The following is an 18,067-nucleotide window of genomic DNA, read 5'->3' as shown; positions in this document are numbered from 1 at the left end:
TTTATTCTTTATTTTGATGAATAGGTTTGTTATCCTTCTTTGTGGTTACCTTGAAATTTACCCTTATCTTCCTAGGTTTGAACCAGTCTATTATTACTTCTTCTCCATTAGAATGCTCTATACCTATGTCGTTTATTCCCTTTTATTGTTTTGATGTTGTTGTCATTTATGTATTAACCTCTCTGGTTCCCTGTTGTAAATCTTTTTGGTTTTGAATAGTCTTTGAGAGTTCATTTCCTAGGTTGGTATCTGGCTGGTGCGATCTTGCATCCTAGATTCCGGCTGTCATCTGATGTTGTCTATTTTCAACTCAAAGGACTCCCTTTAATAAATTCTTGTAACTTTGGTTTGTTTTTTACATATTCATTTAATTCCTGTTTTTCTGGAAATGTCTTAATTTCACCATCATATCAAATGAGAGTTTTGTAGGCTATGTTATTCTTGATTGGCAATTTTTTTCTTTCAAGCTTTTATATATGTCATCCCATTATTTTCTTGCCTACTTGGTTTCTGCTGAGTAATCAGAGCTTAGTTGTATTGTTTCCCCTTTGTATGTTACTTTTCATTTTTCTTGAGCTGTTTTCTCAGGATTCTTTCTTTGTCTTTGGTTTTAGCAAGAGTGATTATTATGTGCCTTGGTGATTTTTCTTTTGGGGTCTATCCTGTATGTGGTTTGTTGAGCTTCTTGGTTTGTTGAGCTTTTCATCTTTCATGATATTAGGGAAGTTTCCTGTCAGGAATACATTGGTGATCCTCTCTGTGTTTCTGTTTCTCCCCCTGTTCTGGAACTCTGATCACTCACAGATTTTTGCTTTGGATTGTATCTCACATAATTCTCAGGGTTTCTTCATTTTTCTTCATTCTTTTTTCCGATTTTCTCTCAAAGTGGCATCTGTGTACGTGTCTTCAATTTAGCTTACCTGTCTTGCGTTGTTTGAAACCTGTTCTTCAGCCCTTTTACGACATTGTCCATTTCTGAAATCTTGTTGTTTACCTTTTGGGTTTTTAGTTGTTTTTTGTATGATTTCTAGTCATGAATTTATTTTGCCATTTTGTTCCTGTCTTATCTTCCTGAATTATTCCATTGTTTTGTCTTTATTTTCCATGAATTTGTTTGCCTTTTCCATGAATGTGCCTATTTTTTTTTCCCCATTTTTGTCTGCTTTTTGCTTCAACTCTTGGATAGCTCTGAATATTAACAATTTGAATTCCCTGTCAGGTAGTTCCAGCTCCTTTTCTTCTACTGGAAAGTCATCTAGTGTTTTATTTTGGACACCTACTGGAACCATCTTGTTCTGTTCTTTTATGTTTTAATATTGTTTGCAGTCTTCAGGACATTCAGTAGTTATTTTCTTCATTGATTGGTTGCAGATTTGTTTGTTTCATCCTGCTTTTTTGTTTTATTTGGTTTTGTCAGAGTAGGCTGGCTGTGTGTTCCTTGTTGTTTGCTCTTCTGTGGGCTTGATACTTCTCCTTGTCCAATGATCAGGGCCAGCCACTCAGCTATGGTGCAGCAAAGCAGGTCCAGATGAAAGGGAGGGGCTGGGATAGGTTGTTTGTGACATGTAGTGGGGCCAACAGGTTGGGCCGGGGATCAGTGCAGGGCAGGTTCTGGTAGGCCATGTCTATGCCCCTCAGGGGTGCAATGTTCAGTTCACAGTGTAGGTAGGTGAGGGGGCGGGATGTTGTAATGTGTGGAGCTAAGATGGGTATGAGAAAGAAGAGAGAGTGCAGACAGAAACAAGAGTCAAAAAACAAAAATGCTGAGGGAGCATGCCACTGGAATGGAGAGAAGAGAAACAAAAAGGAAAAAAGAAGAGAAAAAAATAAAAATGTCACCAGGGATTCCACTGGTGATTGGGGAAGTGGATCCCAGGCCTCTGGGCATAGCACATCTAGAAGCAGCAGAGATGGCACACAGCACCAGGTATTCAGGAGACAGGAAAAGAAGGAAAGTAGAGACAGATGAGAAACTGAGAAATGAAGGAAAACAAAAAGGAAAAAAGAATGAAAGGCCCCAAGCATCCCACCAGTGCAGCTGCACAGATCCCAGAGTGGCTTCCAAACTTCACAGTAGAGCCTGGCTAGAAGGGGTGGAGATGGCACACAATGCCAGATATTCAGGAGACAGGAAAAGAAGATAAGTAGAGAGAGACAAGAAACCGAGACATGAAGAAAAACAAAACAAACAACAACAAAAAAAAGGCCCCAGGTATCCCTCCAGCATCAAGGCATGAACCAGGGAAGCAGGTCCCCAGCTGAGCGGAACTTTACAGCCTGTCAAGAAGAAACAAAGATGGCACATGGAGCCAGGTGTTCAAGAGAAAGGAGGGGGAGGAGGTGAGAGGCACAGAAGAAACAAAAAGAAGCCAAAGAAATTGCACTGAAAGAGCCAACCAGTGTAGGGGAGGCAAATCCATGCAACATGGAGCTGGCACCTCCCATGCCACAGTTGCTCAGCCCACTGGGAAGTGGAGGAGTCCAAGCAGGGGGAGGGAGGGTGGGGAGTGGGAAAGCGTGTTTCACCGGTTACCTGGTACTCTTGTCTCCTGCTGGGAGCTCCATGAAGCTGCTTTTCTGTACTCCCTGTCTACCAATCTCCAACAGGAGTCCAAGATGATGAATCCATGCTGCATTAACTGGTAGGAGACCTCCACTCATATCTCTCCTCGCTCTCTGTTCTCTGTCAGCTTCTTATTCCTTTCGGTGCTTGGTTGAGTTTGGTACTTGGTATCTCTTCATTTGATGTTTAGGGTTCCAGGATTGACATTTGTCTCTGTTTTACTTAGTTTTTTGGGTCTTTGCTGTGGAGGGATGACATGGTGCTTCTTTCTATAGCACCATGTTGGCTCAGCCAATTTTATAATTTTTGGTGATGAACTGTATAGAGTCATTATATAATATTTGAAAAATTCAAGCAAGTAAGGAGAAAAATTTGCTTCCCATGACCCATGTTTGTAGGCAGGCATTTCCGTAAATTATTCTATGTATATTACAACATAATTGTGACAATACTATATATGTTATTTTTATGCTACTTATTTTATTTAACACAATATCATTTTATTCATGAACAAACATTTTTGATGGTATTAATAATTAGAAGAAATATAGAGGTAACTCTTTAAAAAAAACTAATGGTACCAAATTTAGATATCACATCAAAGAACCTTACTTTCATCTAGTTTAGATTAAAACTTTAATTTTTTTGTGCTTTTGGTGAAAGTTTACAGCTCAAGTTAGTTTCTTATACAAAAATTTATACACACATTGTTATGTGACCCTAGTTGCTATCCCTATAATGTAACAGCACACTCTTCCTTTCCACCCCAGATTTACCATGTCCATTCAATCCGTTCCTATCCCTTTCTGCCTTCTCATCTTGTCTCTGGACAGGAGTTGCCCATTTGGTCTTGTGCATCTTATTGAACTAAGAAGCACACTCTTCACCGGTATCATTTTATGTCTTACAGTCCAGTCTAATCCTTGTCTGAAGAGTTGGCTTCAGGAAAGGCTTTAGTTTTGGGTTAACAGAGAGTCCATGGAACATGTCTTCAAGGGTACCTCAAGTCTCAGTTGGACCATTAAGCCTGGTCTTTTTACTAGAATTTGAGCTCTGCACCCCACTTTTCTCCTGCTCTGTCAGGGACTCTGTTGTGTTTCCTGTTTGGGCAGTCATTGGTGGTAGCTGGAAAATGCACATATTTTTTTAAAAGTGAGTCAGAATCTATGAAAAATATTTTTCTTTTGGAAATAGTTCTCCATTGAATCATAGATAACTAAGTGATCTCGATACAATATTGGTGAAAACAGTCTATATGACAAGGTATACATGAGACAAAAAAACCATTGCCATCAAGTCAATTCCAACTCATGGCAACCCTCTAGGACAGGGTAGAACTGCCCCACAGAGTTTCCAAGGAGTGCTTGGTGGGTTTGAACTGCTGATCTTTTGGTTAGCAGTCATAGCACTTAACCACTACTACCAAGGTAGTGATAATGTAAAAAAAAAAAAAGCATGATTGTTTCAATCTTGAAAACGAGGTACTCCATAATTAAATAGTGGAGAGGGATAAAAACATTTAAGCTCTGTCTTAAATTGGGCTCCCTGGAAATAAACTCTAAAATGTTACCTTGTGTGCAGATTTATTGGAGAGTAATCTCAGGAGACGTCGACTGATAACACTGAGCTTTTCCATCCTCCCTACATCTGTGGGAAGAGACAATGGAAAAGTTCAATATCATCAGTCAGAAAAAGGCCAGGGGATGACTGCAGATCAGAGCATAAATTACTCATATGGAAGTTCAAGTTGAAACTGAAGAAAATTAAAACAAGCCCAGGACAACCAAAGTACAACCTTGAGGATATCTTACTTGAATTTAGAGACCATCTGAAGAATAGATTAGACACATTGAACACTAATGACTGAAGACCAAATGAGTTGGGGAATGACATCAAGGACATCATACATGGAGAAAGTAAAAGGTCATTAAAAACACAAGAGAGAAAGAAAAGACCTAAATGGATGTCAGAAGAGACTCTGAAACTTGCTCTTGAACATTAAGTAGCTAAAGCAAAAGGAAAAAATAATGAAGTAGGAGAGCTGAATAGAAGATTTCAAAGGGTGGCTTGAGAAGACAAAGTAAAGTATTATGATGACCTGTGCAAAGATGTGGAGATAGAAAACCAAAAAGGAAGAGCACGTTTGGCATTTCTCAAGCTGAAAGAACTGAAGAAAAAAACTCAAGCCTCAAGTTTAAATACTGAAGGATTCTAAGGGGAAAATATTAAATGACGCAGGAAGCATCAAAAGAAGATGGAAGCAATAGAGGGAGTCACTATGCCAAAAAGAATTGGTAGACTTTCAACCATTTGAGGAGGCAACATATGAGCTGGAACCAATGGTACTGTTGGTAGAAGTCCAAGATGCACTGAAAGCACTGGAGAAAAACAAGGCTCCAGGAATTGACGGAATACCAATCGAAATGTTTCAACAAATGGATGCAGTGCAGAAAATGCTCACTCATCTATGTGAAGCAATTGGGAAGACAGCTTTCTGGCCAACAACTGGAAGAGATCCATATTTATGCCTATTCCCAAGAAAGGTGATCCAACCGAATGCAGAAATTATTGAACGATATCATTAATATCGCATGCAGGCGAACTTTCCCTGAAGATTATTCAAAAGCAGCTGCAGCAGTGTATCAACAGAGAAGTGCCAGAAATTCAAGCTGGATTTAGAAGAGGTTGTGGAACCAGGAATATTATTGCTGATGTCAGATGGATCCTGGCTGAAAGCAGAGAATACCAGAAAGATATTTACCTGTGTTTTATTGACTATGCTAAGGCATTTGACTATGTGAATCATAACAAACTATGGATAACATTGCAGAGAATGGGAATTCTGGAACACTTAATTGTGCTCGTGAGGAATCTCTACTCAGATCAAGAGGCAGTGGTTCAAACATAACAATGGGATACTGTGTGGTTTAAAGTCAGGAAAGGCGTGTGTCAGGATTGCATCCTTTCACCATAAATACTCAATATAAAAAAAAAAAATTTTTTTTTACTCAATATGCATGTTGAACAAATAATCCAAGAAGCTGGACTGTATGAAGAACAGGGCATCAGGATTGGAGGAAGACTCATTAACAACCTGTGTTATGCAGATGACACAACCTTGCTTGCTGAAAATGAAGAGGACTTGAAGCGCCTACTAATGAAGATCAAAGACCACAGCCTTTAGTATGGATTACACTTCAACATAAAGAAACAAAAATCTCCACAACTGGACCAATAAACAGCATCATGATAAATGGGGAAAAGATTAAATTTGTCAGGGATTTCGTTTTACTTTGATCCATGATCAACACCCATGGAAGCAGCCATCAGGAAATCAAAAAATGCATTGCACCGGGCAAATCTGCTGCAAAAGACCTCCTTAAAGAGTTGAAAAGCAAAGGTGTCACCTTGAAGACTAAAGTGTGCCTGACCCAAGCCATGGTGTTTTCAATTGCTTCCTACGCATATGTGAAAGCTGGACAATGAATAAAAAAGACTGAAGAAGAATTGACGACTTTGAATTGTGGTATTGGTGAAGAATATTGAATATACCATGTACTGCCGAAAGAACAAACAAATCTGTCTTGGAAGAAGTACTACCAGAATTCTCCTTAGAAGCAAGGATGGCGAGACTACCTCTCACACACTTTGGACATGGTATCAGGAGGGATCAGTCCCTGGAGAAGGAAATTATGCTTGGTAAAGTAGAAGGTCACTGAAAAAGAGGAAGACCCTCAATGAGATGGATTGACACAGTGGCTGCAACAATGGGTTTAAGCATAACAACAATTGTGAGGATAGCGCAGAAACAGGCAGTGTTTCATTCTGTTGTACGTAGAGTTTCTAGGAGTTGGAGCTGACTAGATGGCACTAACAACAACAACAAATGTAGGAGATAAGTCAATTCTAACCCAGAGTAATGGCCAAAACAATGGAAAATTTGATTTGGCGCATAGAAGGTACATGAGACATTCTTCCTGAGTAAATATCCAATGTGAGCGACAATTCAGAGGTCTATTATGGAATATACATATATTTAGTCATGAAGGCAAAGGAGAGAGAAATATTATGTCTTCCAGCTCTAACTTGCACATTTGATCATTTAAACAGGATAACTTGAATGACAGTGATATTTAGAGAAAGAAAAATTGTAGAAAGAAAGCTTGAAGATGAATTCCATGTGTTAGGTTTAGAAGTCAATGCACATAAGCTGCTGATGGATTTTCCAAGCATAAATGACCTATGGGAAGATAAAAATTCAGGAGAATTGGTGATACAAATTTGTGGATTATACATATAGAGATAAGAATTTAAGACATAGAAGAATATGGTCTGACAGAAAGAAGGAAACTTGAAAGGGAGAATAAGATGGGAAGAGAAATATTCTCCCATATTCTAACACTTAGACTGTAGGAAGAGGTTGAGTAGTCACAGACATACAAGGTCAGCTAGAAGTGTGATATCATGAAGGAAAAAGAACCAGGGAAGAGGCTAGATTAATCAAGAACACATAGCTCAGATGCTTTACATATGGAACATTAGGACAAACAGTGGTTAAAGGTGGAAGCTGTTCAGCCTGACTCCTAGTGTCAACCCTGGATCCACCTTTTAGTAGCCAGTATTTGGGGCAAATTTCTTAAACTTTCTGAGCCTCAGTTTCCTCGGATGTCAAACAAGAATGATAAGAGCACTTAACTCATGGCTTGATTGTAAGAATTGAATTACATAAATCTTGTAAAGTGTCTGTCATATAGTAAGTTTTCAAGGAACCATGTTATTTAATCCTTTCAACAAACCTGAGCTATAACTATTATAACCCTAGTTTATACACAAGGAAACTGATGCTTTGAGATGTAAAGCCCAAGAACAAGTAGATGGCACAAAGAAGAGCAAGATACAAATCTGGAACTAATCAACTCTAAACCTCATGCTTTTCCCATGGCATCCACTACTTCCAAGAAAAAAAAAAAGTCTCAATGAGGATTTAATTTGATACTGATGAGTTGTTATGAATGCTTGTCTCTAGGATTCTGAACACTAATAAAAAAATATCCTAAATTTAGTGACCTTTGAAACAAATTGCAGCAAAATTATGACGTTGAGGCTAAATTGCAAGGGGTTAAGAAGTGAATGTGGGAAGGTGGAGGTGCTGAGTGTGGAAGGGAGGGAGGGGTAGGGGAGAGAGAGAGGCTTCTTTGAGGAAAGCACAAGGCCAAAGGAAGTGTAGGGAGACATGATCAGATTGACAGGCAATGAAAAGATACCTATTGTAGAAGAAGGAAGGATGAATCTATATTTTAGTGAAGAAAAGGATGAGACTAAAGAGCCTTGGCAAGGAGTTAGAGGACATTTTCTTCAAAGACTAAAGAAAATGACACAGAGTGTGGAAATACTTGTGGGGAAAATTAGGTTAAAGAGGGAAAATGGGGATAACTAAAGAAGAACATCAAAAGTCATGCAAGAGACGTTTCCATTTAATAAGGAAGGAATAAGTGGAAAGTTGCACAACCCAAGTCTTTCAGCTTTCTACGTGGCAGTGAAACACGGCAGTGATTCATTTGGAAGGGTGGTTGAGCATGATAAAATGTGTGACTGATTGGAGAATACTAGGTCAGGGGCAGCTAAGTAGATTTGGAAATTATCCTTGTACAGATGGTTGATGAAATCATCTGGCTCCAGAATGAAATCATTAGGGAGCAAAATTTCCAAAGGAAGGGTGAAAAGGACAACTTGGTGTGTATGTGGTGGGTGAAGGGATGTGGAGGCGGTGTCATCTAGAGTCTGATTTGGGATCCTGTTGCTTTTAATGGTATGAGAAAAGGAGGATTTAATTTTGAGGCCTAAGGTTGTCATTAATTCAAGGGTTGCAAGGACAGAGAAGAGACTAAACAGACGGAGGGTATCATTAGAGCTTGTGATAAAAATTATTTGGGTCCAATTTTCAAATTTTGCCTTTAAGCCGCTGGAGATTGTCCTTGGTGGCGTCAGCAAAAGTCCTGATTTGAAGGCATTAAGGCAATCATTGTAAGAACCCACAAAGCACAATATCATGAAAGGAAAGATGTTTGATATTTCAGGGAGGGGCTTGGAATTCAGCTTCCTATTTGAATCTTTAGGGCTCACATTTCTACTACAGATGTCTTTAATTTGTGTTGCAATTGTGCTCATTCTGTATCTCCAGCTGTGTTTCATTATAAGTGCTATCATATTAAATTTGATGCTGGGAAAACAGTTCACATTATCATTGCAGTCTACCTTCCTCTGTTTATTACTATTTGAATCCACATTTTTACTTCACTTATGTGCAGACCAATTTTTGGCAATATCAATGGCATTTAATCATAATTACTTATATGCATAGTTTTAATATGTATTCCTTAAATTGTGGTTAATCTTATTCTTTGACATAAATAGATCCAATCTTCAGCTTTTTTTTTTTTTAACTCATAGGAGAGTTACACAATAAGGTATCAATATAAATTAAATATCACTTGAGATGTTTATTGATGACATCAAAATATAATCCTGCAGAGAATCACAGGCAGTCCTCAGGTTCATAAGTCTGTTTTGAAGTCAAATTTGTAGGTAGCTTGGAACAGGTACATATGGTTCTTCTTTAGTGTCAGTCAAATGTTTGTCTTAGTATATAGTATGCATATAAAACACTTAAGAAACACCTCCAAACCAGGCAATGTTTTCATGAGCATCACAAAATAGTGTGTGCATTCATTAATACAAACCATTGTATTTAACTCATATTTTTAATATAATAGGCTTTACGTCAGTCAGTTCTTAAGTACGAGTTGTCCATAAGTCAGGTGTTCGTAACCCAGGGACTGCCTGTATAAGCATAAACTACATTAAAAAAAAATTAAACTACATAAGATTATGTTAAATCAGTACAATTTTTTTCTCTACAGTTCTCCATTATAATAGTATCATGGCTGTCTTTGTCTAGCTTGATTTTCAACTAAAATTTTCATCTTTCTCCATACTTCCTTCTATTGGTCTTCTTGAGCTTAGTCAGAAAAGTCTAAAAATGAGAATTAGAGATGTATTATTGTATTAGAGGTGGTTTCAAACTATCTTTTCCAAAATCCAAGATTGCCTTTTACAATCAAAACTCCAGATTCTATAATTAAGAAGTAGTATTTTCAGTAATAGGAATATAACTTTCCTCTTTCCCCTTAAACTTCAGTGTTCCCCAGTGACCTGTTCTCAGCCCACTGTTTTCCCTTGACACATTTCTGACATGAATTCATCCACACCCGAGGCTCTAACAACTACTCATGTATCTTTATGTATAATCCTGACCTGTCTCCAGCTGGATGTTCCTCGGATACAGCACGTGTATCCTCATCCTGCCCCCTTCTCTATTCCCCATCTCGGTAAATGCCATCACCTTCCAGCCAGCCAGCTACCCAAGCCAGAAACAAGAATAATTTGAAACTCCTCCCTTTTTCATCTTTAAATTCTTCATCAGGTTCTGGTGATTCTGTTTCTTAAATATCTCTCAAACCCTTCTTTTTCTCCATTCTCAGTGACATTGATTTCTCACTTCGTGCTTGTTTTTGTCCCACATTGTTCCAGCTAATCTCTCTGGTTTTAAACTCACATTAAATTTTTTTCCTGAATATTGCTGCCAGAGTGATCTTGCTAATATGCAAGTTACAGAATGTGTCTTATTACCTTAATACCCCTTTGTATTTTGTAATGAAAATTCTACTGGTATTTTGGGTGGTACAGTTTTTTTGGTTCAAGGGACTGGTCTGCATGCAGGATTTTTAACATTTCTGTCCCCATTGACAAAATGCCTAGAAAATCTTTCAGTTTTTGTGACTATCTCAAACACTCTTCAATTGCATTTCTGAAGATACTTTAAAGAGTAAGTAAGCTAATAGTTCCCTAAAAACACCTTCAGGATAATTTTCAATTTCTTTGGCTTGGCACAGAAGTCTGTTTATGACCCACTTCCCTTTCCTACTTCTCTTTGTCTCCTGCCAAGCCCTTACATACAGTCTATCACCATACTAGAAACTACTTAGGGTTCCCCAAACAAGTCATGCCTTAACACCTCCATGCCAAGACCCAGGTTGTTCTTTATATCTGGCATGCCTTCTTCCTTGTTCAAGACAACATCTCTATCCCTCAAAAATCATTAAATAACCTTTCATCCAGGTAGTCTTCCTTGCTGCCTTTCCTCTCCAACTTCTGCCCTAGTTTAGATATCTTTCTCATGTTTCTACTCTGCTTACCTCTTTAATATTAGTTATCATGTTTATTCAATCCAGTTGGTTTGTTGGTTTATTTTACCTACTAGTGACAGAAACAGCAGATGAAGCATGGAGTGACTTCTTGGAACAGAATTTGGACACTCATTTTACATTCCAAAGCCAAAATGCCAATATCCTCATATGAAATACACACAGAAAATATGCACCACAACAGAGTCTTAGGCTGTAAATCAATCTGTCACCATCGTAAAACTGGATTTATCATGTGAATTTTAAGTTCCACTCTATTGTATATCATATTTGCTTTTATGTAAAATAACATTTTAAATTACTTGCCATCAAGTAAAATTGATGGTTGTAAAAAATATCCCAGCATATCTATTTCTCCTACCCCCACCTCACTTCTGGCCCTACTATATCCTCACATTCACAGAAACTTTGATTAAACCAATTTGAGAAGGTGACTTTAACTACAGTAGGAAAGACAGATAAATACCAAAAGTATATGTTTTTCTTAGTCTTCTTTTACACTGAATATTATCAGACTCTTTAATGTTTACAATTGATAGGCAGAATTGAATACCTTTTTGTTTTCATTGTCTTTTTTATTTCTGATGATATTAAGTATCATCCAAATGTTATTTGCCTTTTATGTTATTGCATTGTGAATTACCTATATAGAGCCTTTGGTAGTTTTGATTTCTTTCTTTCTTTTTTTTTTTTTACTGATTTCTAAGGGTTTTTTTTGCAAATAATGTGTGTTGTCTTTTCCGTCATATTTATTTTTAAAAAAAATTTCCAAGTTTGAATTTGCATTTAACTCTATTTTTTGAGATTTTTGTAATTTAGAAGATTATTTTTTAAAATATACATTATAATCCAGTCTTTCAACACTTTGTTATTTACACTTTTTTTTAATTTCCATTCCAAGATTTCCAAGATTATTATCCAATAATATTTTATTCTAATATATTTAGAGGGGAATTTAACATTTAACTCTCAGTCAATTGGAAATTGTTTTGGTAAGAACTAAGGAAGGAAACATGCTTTTAAAATAGTAAGTGTCAATCTAGTTACTCTAACACCATTTACTGAATAAATGAAAAATACACACTAAATTCTAATGTACATGCATGGATTCACTTCTAAATGTTCTTCTTTTCCTGTGACTGGCAGCTTTTTATTATTTTTAGTATTCAGTAGGGTCTGTGCCCCATCTTTAGTTACCATTTCTTTTGGGGGAGGATTTTCTTATTAATTTTCTTGCATACTTTTCAGTTCAATGAATTTTAGAGATTTGTTGTGTTTCATGTTTTAAGATCCTACTTTAGGGTCACTGTGAATCAGAATTGACTCAACGGCAATGGATTTTTTTTTTTTTTTCTGTATAGGGATTTTTGGGTACACAAATACGTATGTGTTAATTTAGGAAATTAAGTTCACTGGGCAAAGGGAATACTTGAGCAAATGGCCGTTGGCAGGATGGGGACTGTAGCTTTCGAGAAATGAACAAAAACCCAGTGTGAGTGGAACAGAAAGAGTGAGGCAGACAGCTACGTAATGAAGCTTGAGAAACAGGCGGGAGTCAGGTCATACCACAGCCTCTTGGAGTTTAAGGGTTTTTATCTTTATCCTAGATGTCACTGAAGCTTTTGTGTGTGTGTTGAGGGGAGTGATAGATGACATATTCAGATGTATATTTCAAATTGATCTTTTTGGCAATAATGGGAAGAAAGAGTCAAAAGAAGATAAGAGTAGATGCCTGAAGACCTGTTTGGAAGTTATTGAAAAAGCTCAGGTGAGAGGAATGATAATTTGGGCTAGGATAGTGACAGAATCTAGACATTATTAACAATTTTAATTTTGTCTCCTAAATGTTCCTTAAGGCTACACCACTCCCTTCACTTCCTTTGCCACTATCCTAGCCCAAATTATCATCCATTAAGGCAGGCCAGAAACTTGGGAGCCATCTTTTTCATCTCTCTCTCCCAGGTTTCTGGCCTGCCTAAAAGGATGGATGATGAGGCATGAGACAGGGAACACAGAACAAAAACTGGCTTTGAAATAGAAATATCATGAATTTGTTTTTTAACATACTGAGCTATAAAAAAAAAAAAAAAAAATAGGTACCTCCAAAACATCCAAATAAAGATGTTGAGCTGAACTTTTGATAAATGTTTCTCAAGCTCCAAGGAAAGATTTGGTCTGGATATTGGCATATAAAAAAACAAAAAAATCCATTGCCATTGAGGTGATTCCAACTCATAGTGACCCTACAGGACAGAGTAGAACTGCTGCATAGAGTTTCCAAGGAGTGCCTGGTAGATTTGACCTACTGACCCTTTGGTTAGCAGCCATAGCTCTTAACCACTATCCATTGGCATACAGCTAGTAAGTGAAGTCATTGGCATGGAAAAGGATGGGTAGTGAGAGAATATTGAGAGTAAAAGGAAGAAGGGTAAGACTGACCTTTACGGAATGCTAACATAGGAGGGAGAGAAGAAAAGCTGCTGTTGGCTGAACCAGCCATTTGGATAAAAAATCAGCTTGCTGGCATGCCCCCTGCTCCACAGGCTTTCAGTTTGTTGTGGGTACATCATTGTCTTGGTTTGGGGCTTTGGAACTAAGCCTCCAAATTAACTTTTAATAGATTATACTTAGTCTCTCTTAAATCATCATGATTTCAAAGAAAAAGTTTATCTTGAGATGTTCTTTATTAATCATGTCATAGAGACTCTGAGTGAGATAGTCTGAATTGTTTTTTTTTTTTTTTCTCAGAATTTTTTGCACTTGGTTTCTGCCATATAACATTGTACTCTTGAGAAGGAGTGTTATCTACAATTTTATTTTATTTTCAATTTGGAACATATTACACTGAGCCAGGCCAGAATTTAGCAAATTTTGAGTTATGAGGTTGGGACTTTTAAAGCACTGTTTGTGATTTCTTTGACATTTTTCTTCAATTTTTTCTAACTTGGAGGATATTTTTAATTTTAATAATTATGCCACCATCCTTCCCAGATGCAAATTATTTCACTTCTTTTTTTTTTTTGAGGTGCAGGTAAAGAGGTTCCCTAGCCTGATGGTACTTACAGGTCTGGAACTCAGGCAAGAAATTCGAGAGCCATTGGAATGATCCAGGCAAGCCTTTTATTTGTAGCATTCCTGAGCTCCAAATAGTAACTGGTGTATCTGTAGTTGGAAATTACTACATGTTTTTGATTCAATGGCATAGCATATATTTCTGGCTTCTCTCTCTGAATTTGTATAACCTGTATTAAAAAAAAAAAAAAACGTTGCCATCAAGTCAATTCCGACTCATAGCGACCCTATAGGACAGAGTAGAACTGCCCCACAGAGTTTCCAAGGAGTGCCTGGTAGACTCGAACTGCCAACCTTTTGGCACTATGCCACCAGGGTTTCCATAACATGTATAGGTTGGTCTTAAAGGAAGTTTTAATTAAAACAAAACTCACAAATGTCTTTAGGTATCTATTCAATTTCAAGATACAGAGCTCATATAACAACCAGTTTGAGAAACAGCAATGTTGTGAAATAAATATTGAAAATAAAACTCTGAAAACATTTAGGCTACATTCCTATGTCATACACTGTGAGACACATGCCTTATTATCAATCATGAAAAAGCAACTGCTTTTCTCCTTTTGTCAATAGTACTACCCGGACATTTTTAATAGTATAGAGAATGATAATTAGTGTTATGTTGCCTTTGTCAGTGATATTGCAGACAGATTCTCATTTATAAGCCAGTATACACACGGCGGCACTGTTTTTTTTTTTTTTTATATATACACATGGCAGAGGGCACGATGGAGGGCATTTTCTTGTGTTATCTTTTAGACAAATGGCAAAGACAGAATACCATATACCTTTCTTTTTACCACTGGAAATGAAGCGAACCTAGTATGTTCAAAGGAATTCCACAAAAACAAAAATCATTGACATGACAAAAGCGTGCATTTAATTCGATGCTTTGCAGAGATACATGACTGAAGTGTGCATGGCTTGTCCTTTGGGATGGTCCCAGTTGTTTATTTTTAAAGAAAAAATAAAAATGGAGCCAACAAATGCAATTAAGAAAAAAATAAAAAGAAAAACCTTGAGACACAAGGGGACCTACATGTTCTGGTCTAAGAAACATGCTAGTATTACAAAACATTCCAGATACACTATGACAGAGGAACAGTGAAAAGGCGCTGGAACAATGCTCTTTCTCTCAGAAACGGGAAGTCTAACAGTTATATTTTCACAAATGGTATTGATGAAACCATCTTTATTTGTAAAGAATTTTATAGAAGGAATCTTAGCACCATCATTAAAGGAAAAAATAATAATAATAATACTTTTTTTAGCCCTGCCTATCTCCAGTATTGGAATAATAACAGAATCATAGCACCTTTTAGTATCTAATATATAAACAAGAATAGTAAGTCCATCCCAGCTTCTAGAGATGAGGTAGCTCATGCTAAGAAATGTTGGGTCACTTTTCTATGCGCGTTCAGAGGCCAAATGGTCTAATTCCAATCATCACATTCGATTAGAGTCAGCTCCACAACTCTGAGTTTCTAAATCTTTTTCTTCTTTATAGGCTTCAGGATGATGAGATAGTACATGTGGAAGAGTCTCAACTTTGGGTCCTGAACATGTATGTATAAAGTTTTTTGTGTACATTATTTTGCATTCACTGTCTTCTTAAACAAGAAAGTGCAGTTGTATTCAATGGTATACTCATGTAACTATCTATATTGATAGATTGAGTCAAGGGGAAAAGGTACCTTTAAATTTTAATGAGAAAGAAGACTAAATTTACCACCCTTTACAAAAATTTAGGAAGTCGAAATGATTTCACTTTGTTCTACAGAAATTCCACTGTAATATATTACTAAAATATTCCACTTAAGACAGTTAGAAACCGATATAGTGTTTTTTTAAGATTCTCTTTAAAGAGTCTCTAACAGTTATACAATATTAAGACATACATTTGGGTTTCATTCACAAGATTAAACATTTTGATTTCACTTTTAATTGATAATCTGTGAATGAGCAGTCAAAAATGGGCACTATTTTCTATTTTTCAAACTGTAGCCAAGCAAAATAAACATGTGTTGTGGTTTTACATACCCCACTCTTTAAGCTACCTGCCAGGAGGAAGAATTTCCTCATAAATACTAAGCAACTTTTTCATTACTTTGAAATAAATTGAAGAAAACAGAGATTTATTTATTGAATCAGTTTACTTTTTTTTTTTAAAGGTGGTCATTGTCATTGGTCATCTTAAACCTGAACTTCGGTATTGAAAAATATTTTAAATCAATTAAAACTTGAGGATTTTAAGTAAAATAAATATTCTGAAGGATAAGGAGGCCAGGCACTTAAGACCATATATACAATGCTGATTAAGGATCAGCCATTACTTCAAGAGTCTCAGGATCAGCTTCAAACAGTCAAAGTTCTTGTGAATGGTGGTGTTCGTTGACGGTGAATGTGGTCATTGCTGATGTATCTGGGCTTACTTTACACAAAACAAACTGGCCCAATTTCGATGCCAAATTCCTGATCTGTGCCGCCAACATCCACAGGGGCAAGATCTATAATGGGCAAGCGTGCCACATTCTGTGTTCTATATTCAAAGACAGTTTTGCCCGCATTTCCATTTCGTTTCTGGAATTAAATTGTGCAGTGAGTTAATCATGTGTACAAATTTTAACCAAGGTGTTAGACAGCAACACTCCAGCCAATTTCAATAATGTAAAGGCAATGCTATGCAACCCAAAACCAAAAACCAAACCAGCACTACTTAAACTCAAGAGAGCTCATAACATACAGTGAGGTACTAATACGCCTGGCAGGCATTTCTTTCATCTTCTAAGTTGAATAAATGCCTCTGTTATTTTGTAGCTTCCCAAACTGTCATTAACAACATAAATAATAACAGCCTTTTCGTTTTTCACAAAAGAAACCATTATTCATCGTTCAATATTTTTCCTCTTTCTAAATCTAGATATGCAAGTGGGGAGACACATACCAGGGAAAAAATATGAAATATCTCAGATTGATTATACATCTTAGGATCTAGGAATTTTAGAGCTCATGCTTTGATCAAATAAGTTAAATAAGTTGTACGAGAACCAATGTGCGTTTGCAGAAGAACTGGATTGGATCTAGGGATCCTGTCCTTTCTTTACTGCTTTGTATTCGAACCTCTTCCATGCTTCATGTATAACACACATTCAAGCTCACCCTAAAGAAAGACTATAAGTGAACTGCTGCTGTGCTTATAAGTGCTTATACATAGTGTAATTGCCCCCATCTCTAGTGCCATGGCAGTACTTTTAACAAAAATAAATTTTGTCTTCAACTGGAATGATAGAGCTCAAAAAAGTACTTACAGAGCAAGTATCTTGGAGAACTGTATATCTGAATCTAATGTTTCCCTCTCCTTTGATTTCTAAGTCGTTAGCTCCTTTGAGGACCACAGCTTTCTTGAGGTTCTTGGCTTGATCATCCATGTATCCTACACTGTTTTTACAGATGTATGTAATGTTCTGTGAGGCTTCTTTTGACAAAAGGCGCAAAAAGGTCATTTGAGTAATCGCTGTATTAGGTGACTGGTGGTCTCCATAAACAAACTAGAAAAACAAAACGAATCTTTGTTACATGCATTCGTGAAGGGTTTTTTAATCCCTTAAATCAACACATTGATTTTTGTAAAATCTTAAAATTTCAATAAATATGCACATTAAGAACCTCTCTCCTTACTACATCAAACAAGAGGTGATGAAATTGATAATAATTATAACTGGCCAGAGAAAGTTCAAATATTTTGAAATCTACTTTTCTATTTAAAAAAATCTTGATTTTTTTTTTAAAGTTATATACTTGAGCATTGGCTTGGAATTTCAATCATGTATCAAAAATAACTCATTATTTATATTGCTAATTAGAATAAGAATCAGAAATTAACTGCTGGTATAAAAATTTTTAACCCAAATGCTATATACCTGTGGGAAATAAGAATTTTTTTTCCATTAGCTAATAAAAATAAATGGATAATGAAAAATAATATCTCACCGGTTCTTTCCTACTCATTTTCTATTCTGAACTTTGTTTTCATCTCTCCCATTTCAGTTTTCTACATAACATTGCATTAACTATATTTCAACCACTGATATTTAAATTTTAAAATTTCCCACTGATTAAATAATGGTAGGTTCTAGCATATCTTACACACACCCATAATGTTCTTACA

The 18,067-nt window shown here is 36.6% G+C and overlaps 1 protein-coding gene across 1 annotated transcript in view; it reads right to left on the bottom strand.

The window, feature by feature from the left end:
* Positions 1 to 14,756: 14,756 nt before the first annotated feature.
* Positions 14,757 to 18,067, bottom strand: part of COL5A2 (collagen type V alpha 2 chain) — a 154,835-nt gene continuing 151,524 nt past the window's right edge. The window contains exons 53-54 of the mRNA XM_003406174.3: positions 17,208 to 17,447; positions 14,757 to 16,479 (exon numbers count right to left, since the gene is read on the bottom strand). Of these exons, the coding sequence (XP_003406222.2) occupies positions 16,333 to 16,479; positions 17,208 to 17,447 (387 nt within the window). The 3' untranslated portion in view covers positions 14,757 to 16,332. The remainder of the gene's footprint in view (positions 16,480 to 17,207; positions 17,448 to 18,067) is intronic.

The sequence above is a fragment of the Loxodonta africana genome, chromosome 6, assembly GCF_030014295.1.
Source record: "Loxodonta africana isolate mLoxAfr1 chromosome 6, mLoxAfr1.hap2, whole genome shotgun sequence".
NCBI lineage: Eukaryota > Metazoa > Chordata > Mammalia > Proboscidea > Elephantidae > Loxodonta > Loxodonta africana.
Note: the sequence above shows the minus strand (reverse complement) of the source record. Positions and strands in the feature narration are given on the sequence as shown.